General features: G+C 36.7%; 1 protein-coding gene across 1 annotated transcript; it reads left to right on the top strand.

Moving 5' to 3' along the window:
- Nucleotides 1-11,596: 11,596 nt before the first annotated feature.
- LOC126487177 (60S ribosomal protein L21) lies at nucleotides 11,597-12,147 on the top strand. The gene has a single exon (XM_050119848.1). The coding sequence runs from the start codon at nucleotides 11,636-11,638 to the stop codon at nucleotides 12,116-12,118; it is 483 nt and encodes a 160-aa protein (XP_049975805.1). The 5' UTR covers nucleotides 11,597-11,635; the 3' UTR covers nucleotides 12,119-12,147.
- The last annotated feature ends 3,270 nt before the right edge of the window (nucleotides 12,148-15,417 follow it).

Below are 15,417 nucleotides of genomic sequence, written 5' to 3'. Positions count from 1 at the left end.
TGCTCTGCTTCGCACCGCTTAAGGGTTGTACTTGCAAGGGAGATTTAAAAACGACTCAGAAAAGAGCAAACCAAGCAGGCAGAGACTACGCGGGCCTGTGGAGTTTAAATCCACGTGGGGAGGCAGATGATAGGGTGCATGGGGATTTGAAGTCAATCTGAGTGAAAATATAAAGAACTGTAGCAAGAAAAGCCCATGTTTGATAATTTATATTAAACTGCTGGCTCCACGCACAAGGCAAGGCCACAAGGCCGCCACAAGGCACAGGCCGCTGCTGAGGAAGGGAGGGCTTGCACCAAGCCAAACTCCCCGACATTCTAGCAGGGGAAGGAGAGGTCCTAAAAACCAAACATTCGGGCACCAGATGAAGGCGTAGGTCACAAACAATGCCACTCCAGTTTGGAATTATGATTAATAGGGTGGTATTTATTTAAAGGGGAAAAATCTTACAGATCACCGTCCCAGACAATAGCCCTCTGCGCAGCAGGAAGAGAATCTAGTCGCCAGCGGAGCAGGAAGTGAAGAGAGAGAGGGAGGGAACTAGCTGCTTTTTTAAAGGGAGAGAGACCACGCCCCAATGGGCTGGTATCTCAGCAGCTATTGGTTAGAGGAGCAGAAGGACCTCCCGCAACATGAATGTTTTCACATTTTGTGTATGTTTTAAATTTAAATTGACCTTTTAATAAGATGTAAATTTAAAGTCTAATGCAAAACACTTAACCACACTGATGTAAATATAGCTTATATTCAAGAAATTAGGATCTACATGTGTTAAATAAAAAATTACAGATTATGCTAATGTGCTTAGCTTATTAAGACAATAACTCCAATTCAAAGGTTCTGTGATCACTCTTAACTGAGCAGGTCATGTCTTCTTAAACAACCTAGAAAATAATGAAATCTGACAAAAAAACAATTTTTTAAATTTACAAATGTATTTAAAGCAAAATTATTATCCTTTTCCATAGTTATCATATGGTGAATGTCTATTAGATAGACATGAATGATACAGTCACCTTTTATTTGCACCTAAAATGGATATATGGGGGAACAGAGGTTTCAGTTTGAACTGTTTCTACGAGGTTTTGTTTCAACCTTCAGTTTCTATTAACAGCAATCCTCCATTCCATAGTTTTAATATACTTAGGACTAGTATAATTCCTAACCTGCTAAGTTCAAAAGAAGTGATCTTGATTTCCAAGTTGACTGAGTAGTCAAGGTTCAAGGCCACAGGAGTTGTGAGTTGGGAAATATCAAAGTGTAATAAATTATCATACTTTATTGCCCCTAATCAGAAGTATGCTATGATTGAAATAATGCTAAGGCATACTTTGCATGCTACAACTTGCCATGACTTTCAGAATCTGGATGACTAATAAAACATAGAGGTAATATTATTTCAGTAAATAATTTTCACAAAATAATATTTTAATTAAAATTTATTGAGAAGATAAAGGGATTATTGTATATCTATACATTAAGAAACTTAATATGTTAATTAATTACTTGTTGTGGTTCATATAGATTACTAAATAATATAGTCTCAAAATTTCCATTATTAACATTAAATTTTAGTAGAACATTTTAGGAATAATGAAGACCAAAATGTACAATTTTATTCTAATATTTTTGTATGTTTTTATTATATTTATTACTTGATTAATTCAGGATTATAGGGAGATGAATATTCCTATAAATTTGTTGCCCATATAAATAAGTAGAATAAACGAGATGATATGAAAGTAATGTTTAATAAAAATATGGATGACAAGTTCTTTGCATAAAAGTACATTATTAGACAACATAAATCTGTACAATCACAGTGGATCTACAAATTATCATAAACAACTTTTTGATCTATGTTTCTGATTAAAATGTCCATGACTCAATTTTTCTATATGAAAATGGCCTGATTTTCTAGGTGGCTATTGGGTATCATCCTACCAGCTCCAACAGCCTTTAGGCAGAAGTGGAAGTGGTGAAGGTGGGAAAAATTCTCAGTCATACTCATTTTTATATTTTATTAGATTTTTTAATGTATTTAAGATATGACATAAAACAATAGAGGTAAAAATATTTCAACATTGTTCAACTACAAATTTGTATTTTTGAGCACATAAATTTTAAAATGTTAATACAGCATCCCCAAGTAAGACATTGCAGCTGGGACTGCAGAAGTAACAGGTGGAGGACAGCAGTCAAGCAGATACCACATGGTGATGTATTAGAGACTTTGAGATAGTTTCAATGTTATGATGGTGAAAGAATCGGACAGAAAATGTGAGTCACAAGTTCTTAGCACTGGCTTCCCCAGTGATTCTGGCCATTGTGCAGGTTAATCAGGAGAGTAACAAAGTAACAAGATCAAGTCCGCAGAAAGACACAAGTAGAAGTGTAGTGATGGGAACTATAAACATGGAGCTTAGCTGACACTGAATCTATCAAAACCACCCTATGTAGGAAAGATGAAAAGGTTGTTCTTCCTAGAGCTGTTTTAGGTGCAACAGAGTAACTACTGACATTTTTATTGGTACCTGAGTGTCCTTTGGATCCTAATATGTCAATTCATCCTGTATAGAAGGCATGGTCGTGTCTGGAAAGGCATGTTACATGTAAGAAAAGCAGGATGCTCAGACCTTTGCCTTCATTGAATGCTAAAACTTTCATTTATCACACTTTGCTCTTTACACATATTTTTCTGAAATAAATTGGTGTTCTTTGAATTAATAATCACTTCACTTGAAATCTGAAATCAATTGAATATAAAAAAATGTTCTGCCTGAAATATCATATCTGTCTATGCCCACTGTTATCTCAGCCTAAAGCAAAGTTTACATTCTTTTGAAATTATCTGAACCAAATACTTGGCTTTCATTATTTTCATAGGCATTCTGCAATATCATATCTAGGAAACCTGCTAGGATGAACTTCTCAGCAGTAAGGAGCATGCATGCTTAGAAGATAGTCTTCATGTCTTATAATTTAAAATATATGTCTCGATATTAAAAATAAATGAACTCAGAAGTAAAAGTTCTTCTGATTTGAGTTCATCATTTAAATTGTTCATCATTACATTGACTGGTTTCACTGTGGAAGACAGTATGAACTGATAAACAAAGTATGATCCTTCTTGGTGAAATAAACCACGACATCATTGTCATGTCATGTGCATATATTTAGTACTATTCTACTGTTAATGAGCAAAAGATGAGAATTTATTCACTCCTGATATCAAGTACAGGTGAAAGGGTTTCCATGAACACCTTCAGTTTTAATTCTCATGAAGACTCATAGGACTCCTTGGGAATGATTACAAGCAGTTTCCACGTACTGTAGTTAAAAGGCATGGGTTAAATCCAACAAAATCAAAAGATACCTGAGAAACATTATTTCTCAAGCAATCCTCTCCTGGTTGTTGCTTTCCAGTTGTGATGAGAACAGTGTTCACATTTATGACTATCAAATACAGCAACATTTGTTAAGTGTTTGTTGTCTTGGTGTTTAGAAATTTGTTGAAATTCAATCATGTAGATATTCCTGGTTACCCACATAACTGCCCTTTAGGCTCCAGTTACTTACAAGCATATAAGAACTCCAAGAGGCAAGACTTTGACATGTGGTAATGTTATACTATGCCATGGTTTAGGGATTCCAGAAAAAAAAAAAGATAACTTAAAAACATAAAAGGATAAAAAGTCATCCTTAGAATTCAAAATCATTTCACAGCCCTGGGGTGTGTGTGTGTGTGTGTGTGTGTGTAACCTCCTGGTGGATACTGTTAATTCATTTACACACACACACACACACACACAGCTCTTAACTATAAGGGTAAAAGTAATTCTTGTTTTTCTTAAATGTATTTTTATGACTTATTTAACTTAATTTTATGTGTATTGGCATGAAGCTATCAGATCCCCTGGAACTGGATTTACAGACAATTGTGAGCTGCCATGTGGGTGCTAGGAATTGAACCCAGGCACTCTGAAAAAAAAGTCAGTGCCATCTCTCCAACCCCTCTTATTGCATTTATATATAAGCACGTATGTGGGCAACTCAGAGCCTCCCATTTTTCTTTTGCTATTCTGTTGAGTCTGTATTCTTTGTAGGAAAATTAAAAGTAAAGGATTCTGAATGAAAGAGAATTATGCACAACTCAAATTCTGAAGTTTGAATTTAAACTTTGAATTCCTAGTATGGAATGAAACAAATTGTAAAATGTATGTAACAAATACAAGAAAAATAAAAAATGTTAAGAAGTTCAGATTCATAGTAAATTACTTATTATCATCCTGTTGATTACAAATTTGAAAGAACAGAGGAAAAACTGCTTGGTAGAATTTAAGGTTTTGATCCCACCAGTCTCTGCCTTGCAAATCAATTATATAAATATACATATATATGTATGTATTATTATGTATTTATGTGATGGAGGAAGGTCATTGGCTAATAAAGAAACTGGCTTGGCCCATTTTATTGGTTAGAACGTAGGTGGGTGGAGTAAACGGAATAGAATTCTGGGAGGAGAGGAAGTGAGGTCAGACCCAATAGCTCTGTTCTCTGGAGCAGAGACGCCATGCTCAGCTCTCCCAGAGAGACTTGACAGCTCTGTTCTCTGGAGCAGAGATGCCAGGCTCCGCTCTCCCAGGCAGCTCAGACCCAGATGGATGGAGGCTAGAATCTTCCTGGTAAGCGCACCTTGGGGTGCTTACACACATCATTAGAAATGGGCTAGTCCAGGTGCGAGAATTAGCCTGTAAGGGCTAGAGTTCATGGGCCAAGCAGTATTTAAATGAATACAGTTTTTGTGTTGTTATTTCGGGCATGAGCTAGCAGGCGGCCGGGGTGCTGGGGACGCAGCCCCGCCGGCCCTTATTTCAACATTTATGTATGTATTATGTATGTATGTTTTGTCATCATTCACTTAATCGTGGTTAGTGAGATACAGGAACAAATCCTATCCCACAGTGAAATCAGTGATTTGTTTAATGTGTTTTCCCTCTGGTTGACTTCATGCATTTGAGAAATAAATAGTAATGCACATTGCATATTCTTTAAAAGATATAGTTCATGACATTAAAAAAGAAAAGAAATAATGCTTGTTAAGGTTTCAGAAATGTATAAAACTGACAAGCAGTAACTTGAGCTATGCTCTTCCTGATTGATAATTAGAAAACTTATTTCCTTAAGCACATTTGAACTTAGCTGCAACTTTCAGTAGTAAGATGACTGAGAGAGTGTTGATTGGTTTAGGAATTACCATATTTAACTAATAGAACTCAACAATTTTTGCATTTGCTAACAAGCAAGTATTAAACAAATTCACATATTTCATGTAGCAAAAAGACACCTGGAATGGAAACTGAAAACAAATGCCAAATAACGTTTTAAAAATAAGGTCATTATAAAATATGAAATGACTTCACTTGTTCATTTCTTTGTGACATAAAAATCAAAATAAATGTTTTAATACTTATGATAATTAGACAGCCTTATTTTTATTTGTGTTAAAGCAAAAACATTGTATTTGATAAAAATTCAGAACATACATATTTTTACCTCAGAAGAATTATTTTATGTATTTAGGAAAATGACATTACTAATTTAGTTGTGTGACATTAATATGAATAACAAGATAATATCCATTTTATTTTGTTTTTCATTGACAGATTATATAAATATACAATATATCACAAATTCTGAAACATACATTCATTTTCTTATATAACCCAATTATCCTAACAAATTTTATTTAAATACTTTTTTCAGATTTTGTGTTGAATATACTTAAAATCTACTCTGCTAATGATTTTAAACATTTAAATATTTTTAAGCATAGTCACTATGTTATGTAATTGCTCTTTTGAACTCATTCCTATAGTCTAATTTTGTTTGTGTTATTTGACTGATATCTTCCCTGACAATTTCCCACCACCTCCCTGTAATCACTATTTTAATCTCAATTTCTTTGTGTTCACAAGTGAGCTTCCCTAGGGTCAGCACCAATGATGGCTAGGACCCAAAGATGAGGTAAGTATTCTATAAAGTAAGTACTGAGCCAGGCCATGGTGGTTAGAAAAGTCTTGCAGCTTGACTGATTAGCAGACAGAATGCTTTTTATTTATCTAGAATTCAGTACGCAGGGATCGATTCATGTCATTCCAAAACATAGATAAAATTATTTTTGTTTTTAGACATATGTTTTACTTCCTCTTTCACATCTTTTAGTCGTCACTGAAAACTGACTAGACAGTTTTTTTTTACAATAATTATTACTCCTCAAGCCCATAGCCCAACTTTTACATAACTACTTCTGTTTCAAAGACACTAGACAGAAAATCTTCATGGCAGCCCAGGCAGTTTGCCATGTCTTCAGCAGTGTATGATCACCACTTAATGGCCAGAGTACCCAAGAAGACTCCTCAAGCCAAAACTGCTGCAGTTATTACTCTATTTCTGGAATAAAACAATGTTTACATTTTACATCTTTATAGAATTTATTTATATATAATACTATTATATTATATTGTATTATACTATATTATAAATATATTATGCTGGCATTCTTTTGTTGCTTGGTCATATGACACCCCTGTGGTTCTGCATGAGTTAACTTTCCTTAGAAAAAGAGGTCTTGATACCTCATATTTTTATCATTTTCCTACAACATTCTTTGCCCATAAGTAACTGGTCAATGTAACTCCAGTCATTCTAATTTTGTGGCTGTACATGCCGTGTAATTGCCTAAGAGTATAATATTAGGATGAGACTTGTAATCTGACCTGTGACCAACTCCTCTAGCCCACCGAGCTGTGTTTACATTTACTTTGTTCGGATTATCTTGCTTCTTTGTAATTACAGGGACAGAAAACAACAGTTTGGTGCCTAATAAAGAGATCTCTGGCTTCTTTGCATACATCATCACATCCAAGTTATAAGGAAGACTTTCAAGTAGATAAGGATATTTCCCTAAAAGTGAGACAGGGTAGCTCAGGACTACATGGAAAAGCTTGGATGCAGTACTCCTGGGAGAAGGCATAAATAATTCTTAAGAAATTTCTCATCAATCCAATATCCCTAAGTTGCACAAATACTAAAAGTTCCCCAAGCATGTAGTATGTGGAAATTAGGCAGTCTGAGAACCACTGCTTCAGAAATACTGCAGTTCTTTAAAACAGTCCTTCATATTTTGATGAATACCCAACCATAAAATTATTTTATTGCTACTTCATAACTGTAATTTTGCTACTGTTATGAATCATAATATAAATATCTTTGTTTTCTGATGATCTTAGGTGACCCCTGTGAAAGAGTCCAATACCCCAAAGGGGTTTCTGTGGGAGCCCACGTGTGACTCAGTTTCCTTCTGGAGTCACTTCTGACTTTAAGAAGTCATTTTAATTCAAGCTTGCCTGCTCTGCTTTTTCTTATAACCTTGAGGGCTATGAGCGACTTTTGATTTAGCTCATGAGAAAAGAACACTCTATCTAGTAGACAGTATACTGCTGACAACAAATCTCAGGAACAGTAAGGCTGCTTCCTATCACCAAGCACATTTGGAGAGGAGGCTGCTTACTCAAGGACAGGAATGATCTGTGGTTAGATATTGATGGACCCTCTATGATGTGCTTTGTTCTTCTTTTGTATCAAGTTCTGAAATAAGCTCGGGGCTGTTTGGCTGCTTTGGCATAACCAGACAGACCTGCTGATCCAATCCTGTCTTCTGCTTCTTCTGACTTTTCTTTGGCCTCAATGATCCCCAATCCAGGATCTCTAGCTGACCTTGTAGGAGCAGGCTTTTACAGATTTCCACACACAGGACAATATAATCTGAAGGCTTACTTGCTGTCCAAGTACTCTACCACTGAGACACATTTCCAGTCTCTTGAGATGAATAGACTTAAAATTCCTTTTTCATAAGCTTGACCCCCCATTACCTTTGGGTGTTGTGGAATATAATTTTAATGTGTGAGACTTTTGTTTATGCTGCATTTGTTTAACTCTGTGAAACTGTGATTCTTTGCCTGCCTAAAACACCCGATGGTCTAATAAAGAGCTGAATGACCAAAAGTGAGACAGGAGCAAGGATAGGCGGGGCTTGCAGGCAAAAATTATAAGTAGGAGAAACAAGGAACACGGAGAGCAAAGAAAGAAAAAGGAAAGGAGAATATTAGAGGCTAGCCACCAAATGAAAGTAAGATATACAGAAGTAAGAAAGATAAAAATCCAGAGGGAAAAGGTAGATGGGTAAATTTGAGAAATACTGGCAAGAAACAAGCCAAGCTAAGGCCAGGCATTTATAAGAAAGAACAAGCCTCTGTGTGTTATTTATTTGGGACCTTGGTAGTAGACCTCCCAAAATAGCCAGAATACCAAGAAAGAGTAAGAACAAAACCAACAACATTTGGGTTAAAACTAGTTTAAGAAATAATAATAAAATGCCTTTAATCTCAGGTTATTTGTCCTTAGTTCTGAAGTTAGTCTTCCATAGAGAGCATCACTGGCTAGAAATAAAGGACACTGAGCCTATAATTTGTGATCCTAGAGAAGCTAAATAAGAAGGCGAACCCAAAGAAAAACATATAGTAATCCACCTGGATATGAACCTTCATCTGGCGATGGATGGAGATAGAGACAGAGACCCACATTGGAGCACCCAATGTGCTCCACCTGAGCTCCCAAGGTCCAAATGAGGAGCAGAAGGAGGGAGAACATGAGCAAGGAAGTCAGGACTGCAAAGGGTGCACCCACCCACTGTGACAGTGGGGCTGATCTATTGGGAGCTCACCAAGGCCAGCTGGACTGGGACTGAATAAGCATGGGATAAAACCGGACTCTCTGAACATGGTGGACAAAGAGGGCTGCTGAGAAGCCAAGGGCAATGGCACTGGGTTTTGATCCTACTGCATGAACTGGCTTTGTGAGAGCCTAGCCTGTTTGGATGCTCACCTTCCTGTACCTGGATGGAGGGGGGAGGACTTTGGACTTCCCACAGGGCATGGAATCCAGACTGCTCTTCAGACTAGAGAGGGAGGGGGAATGGAATGGGGGGAGGGGGAGAGCAGGGTTTTCAAAGCAAAGTTTCTCTGTGTAACAGTCCTGACTGTCCTGTTCTGGAACTTACTCTGTAGACCAGACTGTCATCAAACTCACAGAGAGCTGCCTGACTCTGACTCCCGAGTGCTGGCATCAAAGGCATACAACACCACTGCCTGACTTCCCTTTGTTTTTAATCTTTATTGTTGATGCATCTAATTCAGTTTGTAGTTCATTTGATCATTTTCTAAAACATTTAATCCTTATGATATACTATTTTATTGTTTCTAAGGCTTATTTATTTTTATTTTATGAGGATGATTTGTCTGCATCTTTTTTATCAGGAAGTAATTGTTTACTCTGATTTTAAAAAATAATCAATAAGTCACCATTTATAAAGGATCATTTCATGGTGAGGACTCTGCTATAATCTTTTTTTATTTATTTTTATTGATCTCTACATTTTTCTCTTCTCCCTTCCCTGCCTCTTCCTTTCCCTTCAACCCTCTCTGAAGGTCCCCATATTCCCAATTTACTCAGGAGATCTTGTCTTTTTCTACTACTCATGTAGAATAGATCTATGTATGTCTGCATCTTTATGTGTGTTTATGTTCCTGGTGCTTTCAGAAGCCAGAAAAACACATGAGATACCCTGAGACTGTGATTACCATTTGTTGTGAGCTGTAATGTTGGTGGTAGAACCTGAATATCAGTTTCAATGCAGTAAAAATATAATTATAAGGTGAAAGAAAATTTCTAGATATAGTCAATGTTAGTATCTATGAGACAATGGAAATTGTAACATATGTAACTAATTATTAGTCAAATACCAGGGAAAATTTTAAAGCATAAAAAGAACTCAAAAAATTGGAAAACTATGAAGTCTCATTGACCTTCAGTCTTTTGAAATATTTTTATTATGTTTTGTGAAAACATAATAATGGTATTCATATTTTAGGGACCAATTTCATTCTATTAAATATAATGAATAGTTAAATATTGAAAATGTGTAAGTAGATGACTTGGTGACATTCAGTCAAAAGAATGTACTCAATTTTTAGTATTCAATGTGTGTATTGAATCACTTGGATCAGAAATGTATGGAATAATTTGTGTTTATTGTTTATGCGGGGTTTTTATATTTATTAGACTATTAGATGAGTTATACCCTCTTAAACAACTGCTCTATTTATGGTCTTCTATATAATTTTATCTAGCATTCCTCAGTTGAAATTGGTTTTCAAGAGTCACAAAGAGCTATTAGAAGATGGAAAAAGCAAGTAAGAAAATTATTTTTTAAAAAAGGTAAACAAATAAAATGGATATGTTTTGAAGTTATCCTTAGAAAATCACATTTCACCTTCAAAATAACATTATTCTAATAATATTCTCTGAAATTGTGTCACTAGCCTGATGGTATATGCATAAAATTCTCTTATAATACTGGTATAAAATAAACAAATGTCATCAAATAGAAAATAAATTAAATACCAACTTGATCATTTGAATATTACATAACTGATACTGCAAATCATATAATTATGCCAACATTTGTCTATTAATTATGCTTTCTGAAAAAGTATGTGACTAAGTTTTATAGTTACAATGTCCTAGAAAATGATTACAATAGCTATTTCATGGATGTAAGTACTAAGTTTTTCCTCTAATTGAATCATTTATCACCTAATAATTTAATATTATTTATTTTTATTTCTAACTGTGCTTGTGTGTGTGTGTGTGCAGGGTAATGGGAAGTGTTTTCAGTAAGCACCATTCTGCCTTTGTTTCAGTTCTTGATTATAGGTTCCTGCCTCAAGTTCTCTCCCTGACCTCATTTTCTTTCTTTTTTTTATACTTATTTTTTTTATTTTAATGTGTGTGTGTGTGTGTGTGTTGAAATGATAACTAAATAAAAGAGGCCATGAACTTAAGAACAATCTCGGAGCATGGAGGTACTGGAGGAAGGAGGGGGAATAATGCAATTTTGTTTAAATTAAGATGAACCTTTAAAGACAAGAACAGCCCCGATGTACAGTACTATATCAGACGCAGAGACCCTTTTTGTTTTTCATTTTATGTGCACAGTAATACACTCATTTACTTTCTTGTCTGTACTTAGTCCTGGATTTAAATTCTTCACTCGGTTTGCTAGTGATACATGAATGCTTCTGCAGACACAATGTCTTCTGGTCTCATTTGTCACTCCTCCTTTCTCTCAGCATCCTTTTAGCATGTGAAATGCCATTGTCACCATCCCTGTCACAGCAGCAGTTAGACCATCACAGTAGTAAAGCTAACTTTCTGCTGATCTGGTCAGAGGCAGTCTTATGGAGGCACAGGCTTGGTGACAGCATTTGACCAGAGCCTTAGCAGATGAAGGAGGCCAGAGATTCTTTGGAATGTTCTTTCTATTTCTCTTGGTAGGGCCAGCTCTGTCTTTATCTCTAACTCCCAGATTATTGGCATCCCTTCTGTATGGGCTGTAATTTGTAAGCCAAATTAACCCTTTTCTTCCCAAGTTGTTTTTGGTCAGTATTATCACAGCAATAAAAAGCAAGACGAGCTTTCGGCCGCGGTAGCCATCTTTCAGTAACTCGCCAAAATGACAAACACAAAGGGAAAGAGGAGGGGCACTCGCTATATGTTCTCTAGGCCCTTTAGGAAACATGGAGTTGTTCCTTTGGCCACGTACATGCGAATCTACAAGAAGGGGGATATTGTAGACATCAAGGGAATGGGCACTGTTCAAAAAGGAATGCCCCATAAATGTTACCATGGCAAAACCGGAAGAGTCTACAATGTCACCCAGCATGCTGTGGGCATCATTGTAAACAAGCAAGTTAAGGGCAAGATTCTTGCCAAGAGAATTAATGTGCGGATTGAACACATCAAGCACTCAAAGAGCAGAGACAGCTTCCTGAAGCGGGTGAAGGAGAACGACCAGAAGAAAAAGGAAGCCAAAGAGAAGGGCACCTGGGTTCAGCTGAAGCGCCAGCCTGCTCCACCCAGAGAAGCACACTTTGTGAGGACTAATGGGAAGGAGCCTGAGCTGCTGGAGCCCATTCCCTACGAATTCATGGCCTGATGTAAAAAAAAGAAATAAAAGACCTGGACTATAAAAAAAAAAAAAAAAAGCAAGACGAGGCATTGATTTTTGAAGTTCTTAGTTGGTAACACAGCAAAGTATATTCTTAATTTCTCAATTCTCTTAATGAAAAGTTACCTGATTGTTGACACACATTTTACTGCTAGGTATATGACTTTGTGTGTATTTGTATGTAAATTTCTATATGTGTATGAGTGTTCTTTTGTATGTGTGTGTGGGGGGGAGATGGATATTTGCACCAGATAATATTTAATCTTTCCCTGGAGTGAAGCTAGCAGTCATCAATCCCCAGTGGTCTCCCTTTCTCCATCCCATTAAGTACTGGGGTTATTAGTGCTTGCTGCTATGCCCAGTAATTTACATGGGTGCTGGGACTATTCTCAAGCAGTCATGCTTGCACAGTTCTTACCTACTTGCAATCTCTCCAGTTTCTTACTCTTATAAACTCTTACTTAAATGTTATAAAAATATTTTTATTTATTGTGGGTCACTATTTTCATTTAAACATCTGTCTTAAATGCACAGATAGAAACTGATCCTGTTTTCTGTGCTGATTTCAGCAGTGATATGAAATTCCAGGAACGCAATGGTCTTAAGACACTGCATGCTGATCATGTCCTTTAAAATGCATTTCTTGTTCTTCTCTTTTTACATGTTTTAAAATCATATTTAAAATTCTCAAAATAAGGAGAACTGAATATTGGTGTGGGATTCCCCTCTGTAAGCTGTGAATACCATTGCTGAATAAAGAAACTGCCTTGGCCTGTTGATAGGGCAGAACTTATGTAGGTGGGGGTAGGGAGTGAAATGATACTGAATGCTGGGAGGAAGGGAGGCAGAATCAAATAGATGCCATGGCCCAACCAGAGACAGATGTTGGATGAAACCTTACCGGTAGGCCATGAACCTCATGGTAAAATATAAAATACTAGAAATGAGTTAAATTAATATGTAAGAGTTAGGCAATAAGAAGCTAGAGCTAATGGGCTAAGCAGTAATTTAATTAATACAGTTTCTGTGTTATTATTTCGGAGCTGAGTAGCCGGAAACAAATGAGCAACCTCTTGCAACAGAATATAAAACTTTTCCTCTTACAATTTGGCATGTAAGGTATTACATCTTGTACTTGTAAGATATTACAAGCCTGATGCATTTAATTTTTCTTGCAAAGCAAAATGGTATGGGAATAATTAAATTCAGACCCTATCCTGTTTCCTTTCTTGATTATAAAATCAGAGTGTAGTCTTGGCAAATAGTAGAATTAACCTTTATAACACACATGATTTTCTTAGTGTGTTCTAGTAATATCATATATAAAATATAATGAGATAATGAAAGGTTAATCATCCCTTCATCACATACAATAATGACATGTTGAACATATGTTTTATAATTTTTAGAAATTATTTTTTCATTTGACTACGTTTGGTTGGTTAATTTATAATTAACTTAGATATATATCATTCTCTTGGATATTACCAGATTCTTTTGAAGTTGACTTATATTTTTTTGGGTATATGTGATTATAATTTAATTAGATCATTTCTTCCTTCCTTTTCCTGCCTCCAAACACTCTCTTTAAAATTCATTGCATCTTTTTTCTAATTGTTATTGCATGCTTGTATTTATATGCATATATACAGATATTGTTAAATATAGCCTATTGAGTTTGTACCAGAATTTATGTTTTCAGGAATTACTCCTTGGTAATGGACAGCCAATTGATGTGTTCTTACTTTCAGAAAGTCACCTCTCCTGTTCCTAGTTTTTATCAGATATATATAATTCTTTGTATAGACTGAAGCCCTCATGGGCCTTTTACCATTCAGTTCAGCAAGTAAATGCTGTGGCACTTGCTTACTTGCTTGCATATTGGTGGTGCTTTATGGGTATAGTTTCTAATGTTACTAGGAAACATAATCTCACAGCAAGCTTACTAATCCTCAGACTTTTATAATTTTTCCGCCCCTGCCCCCACCTTTTAATGATATTTACAGAGCCTTAGAGCCTGAATGTTTTGAGTTGTGTCCATTAGGACTGGGCTCCACAACTCAGCATTCTAACGGGTGGAAGTTTTCTGTAATGTTACCTATTGTAGAGGGAAGTTTTCTTGATAGTGGGTGAAGACTACATTTATCTGTAGGTGTAAAAATAACTTTCTATACATTGTTTTGGGGGTTTATGCTGCTTTAGTAATCAATGGTTGTAGATTCTCCTCCAGTAATAATGCTTTCATTATCACTGGGCAATTAGCTAGGCTTCCAGAATCAGAAATGTTTTTCCACATTTTAAGAAAATCTTTTTTTAACTTATTTATTTATTAAAAATTTTCACCTCCTCCCATCTTCCCATTTCCCTCCCCCTCCTCCCACTCTCCCTTCCCCTCCCTCTCCAGTCCTAAGAGAAGTCAGGGTGCCCTGCCCTGTGGGAAGTCCAAGGTCTCCCCCCACATTCCATCTACTCTAGGAAGTTGTGCATCCAAACGGACTAGGCTCCCAAAAAAGCCAGTGCATCCAGTATAATTAAAACCCAGTGCCATTATCATTGGCTTCTCAGTCCGCCCTCATTGTCAGCCACATTCAGAGAGTCTGGTTTGATCACATGCTCCATCAGTCCTAGTCCATCTGGCCTTCGTGAGCTCCCATTAGATCAGTCACACCATCTCAGTGGGTGGACGCACCCCTCATGGTCCTGACTTCTTTGATCATGTTCTCCCTCCTTCTGCTCTTCATCTGGACTGTGGGAGCTCAGTCCAGTGCTCCATTGTGGGTCTCTGTCTCTATCTCCATCCATCGCCAGATGAAGGTTCTATGGTGATATGCATGGTATTCATCAGTGTGGCTATGGGAGAAGGCCTGTTCAGGCACCCTCTCCTCTGCTTCCCAAGCTTGGGACATCTCCTTGGAAACCTGGGAATCCATCCAGAGTCAAGTCTCTTGCCAACCCTAAAATGGCTACCTTAATTAAGACATCTTATTTCCTGCTCCCATATCCACCCTTCCTCAATCCCAGTCATCCCACTCCCCCAAGGTCTCCCCAGTCCTCCCCTTTTCTCTTCTCTCTCCCCATCTCCCCTTCCCCCCACCCCCATGCTCCCAACTTTTGCCCGGTGATCTTGTCTACTTCCAATATCCAGGAGGATAAATATATGATTTTCTTTGGATTCACCTTCTTATTTAGCTTCTCTAGGATCACGAATTAAAGTCTTAAATCCAACAAGAGAGCTGTTGATTTTGCCAAGGTACATGGTCTTATTTTCTTGAGACTCAAGGTATTGT

Source organism: Alexandromys fortis, unplaced genomic scaffold (assembly GCF_014885135.2).
Source record: "Alexandromys fortis isolate MF-2015 unplaced genomic scaffold, M_Fortis_MF-2015_v1.1 scaffold_132, whole genome shotgun sequence".
NCBI classification, from domain to species: Eukaryota; Metazoa; Chordata; class Mammalia; order Rodentia; family Cricetidae; genus Alexandromys; species Alexandromys fortis.
Note: the sequence above shows the minus strand (reverse complement) of the source record. Positions and strands in the feature narration are given on the sequence as shown.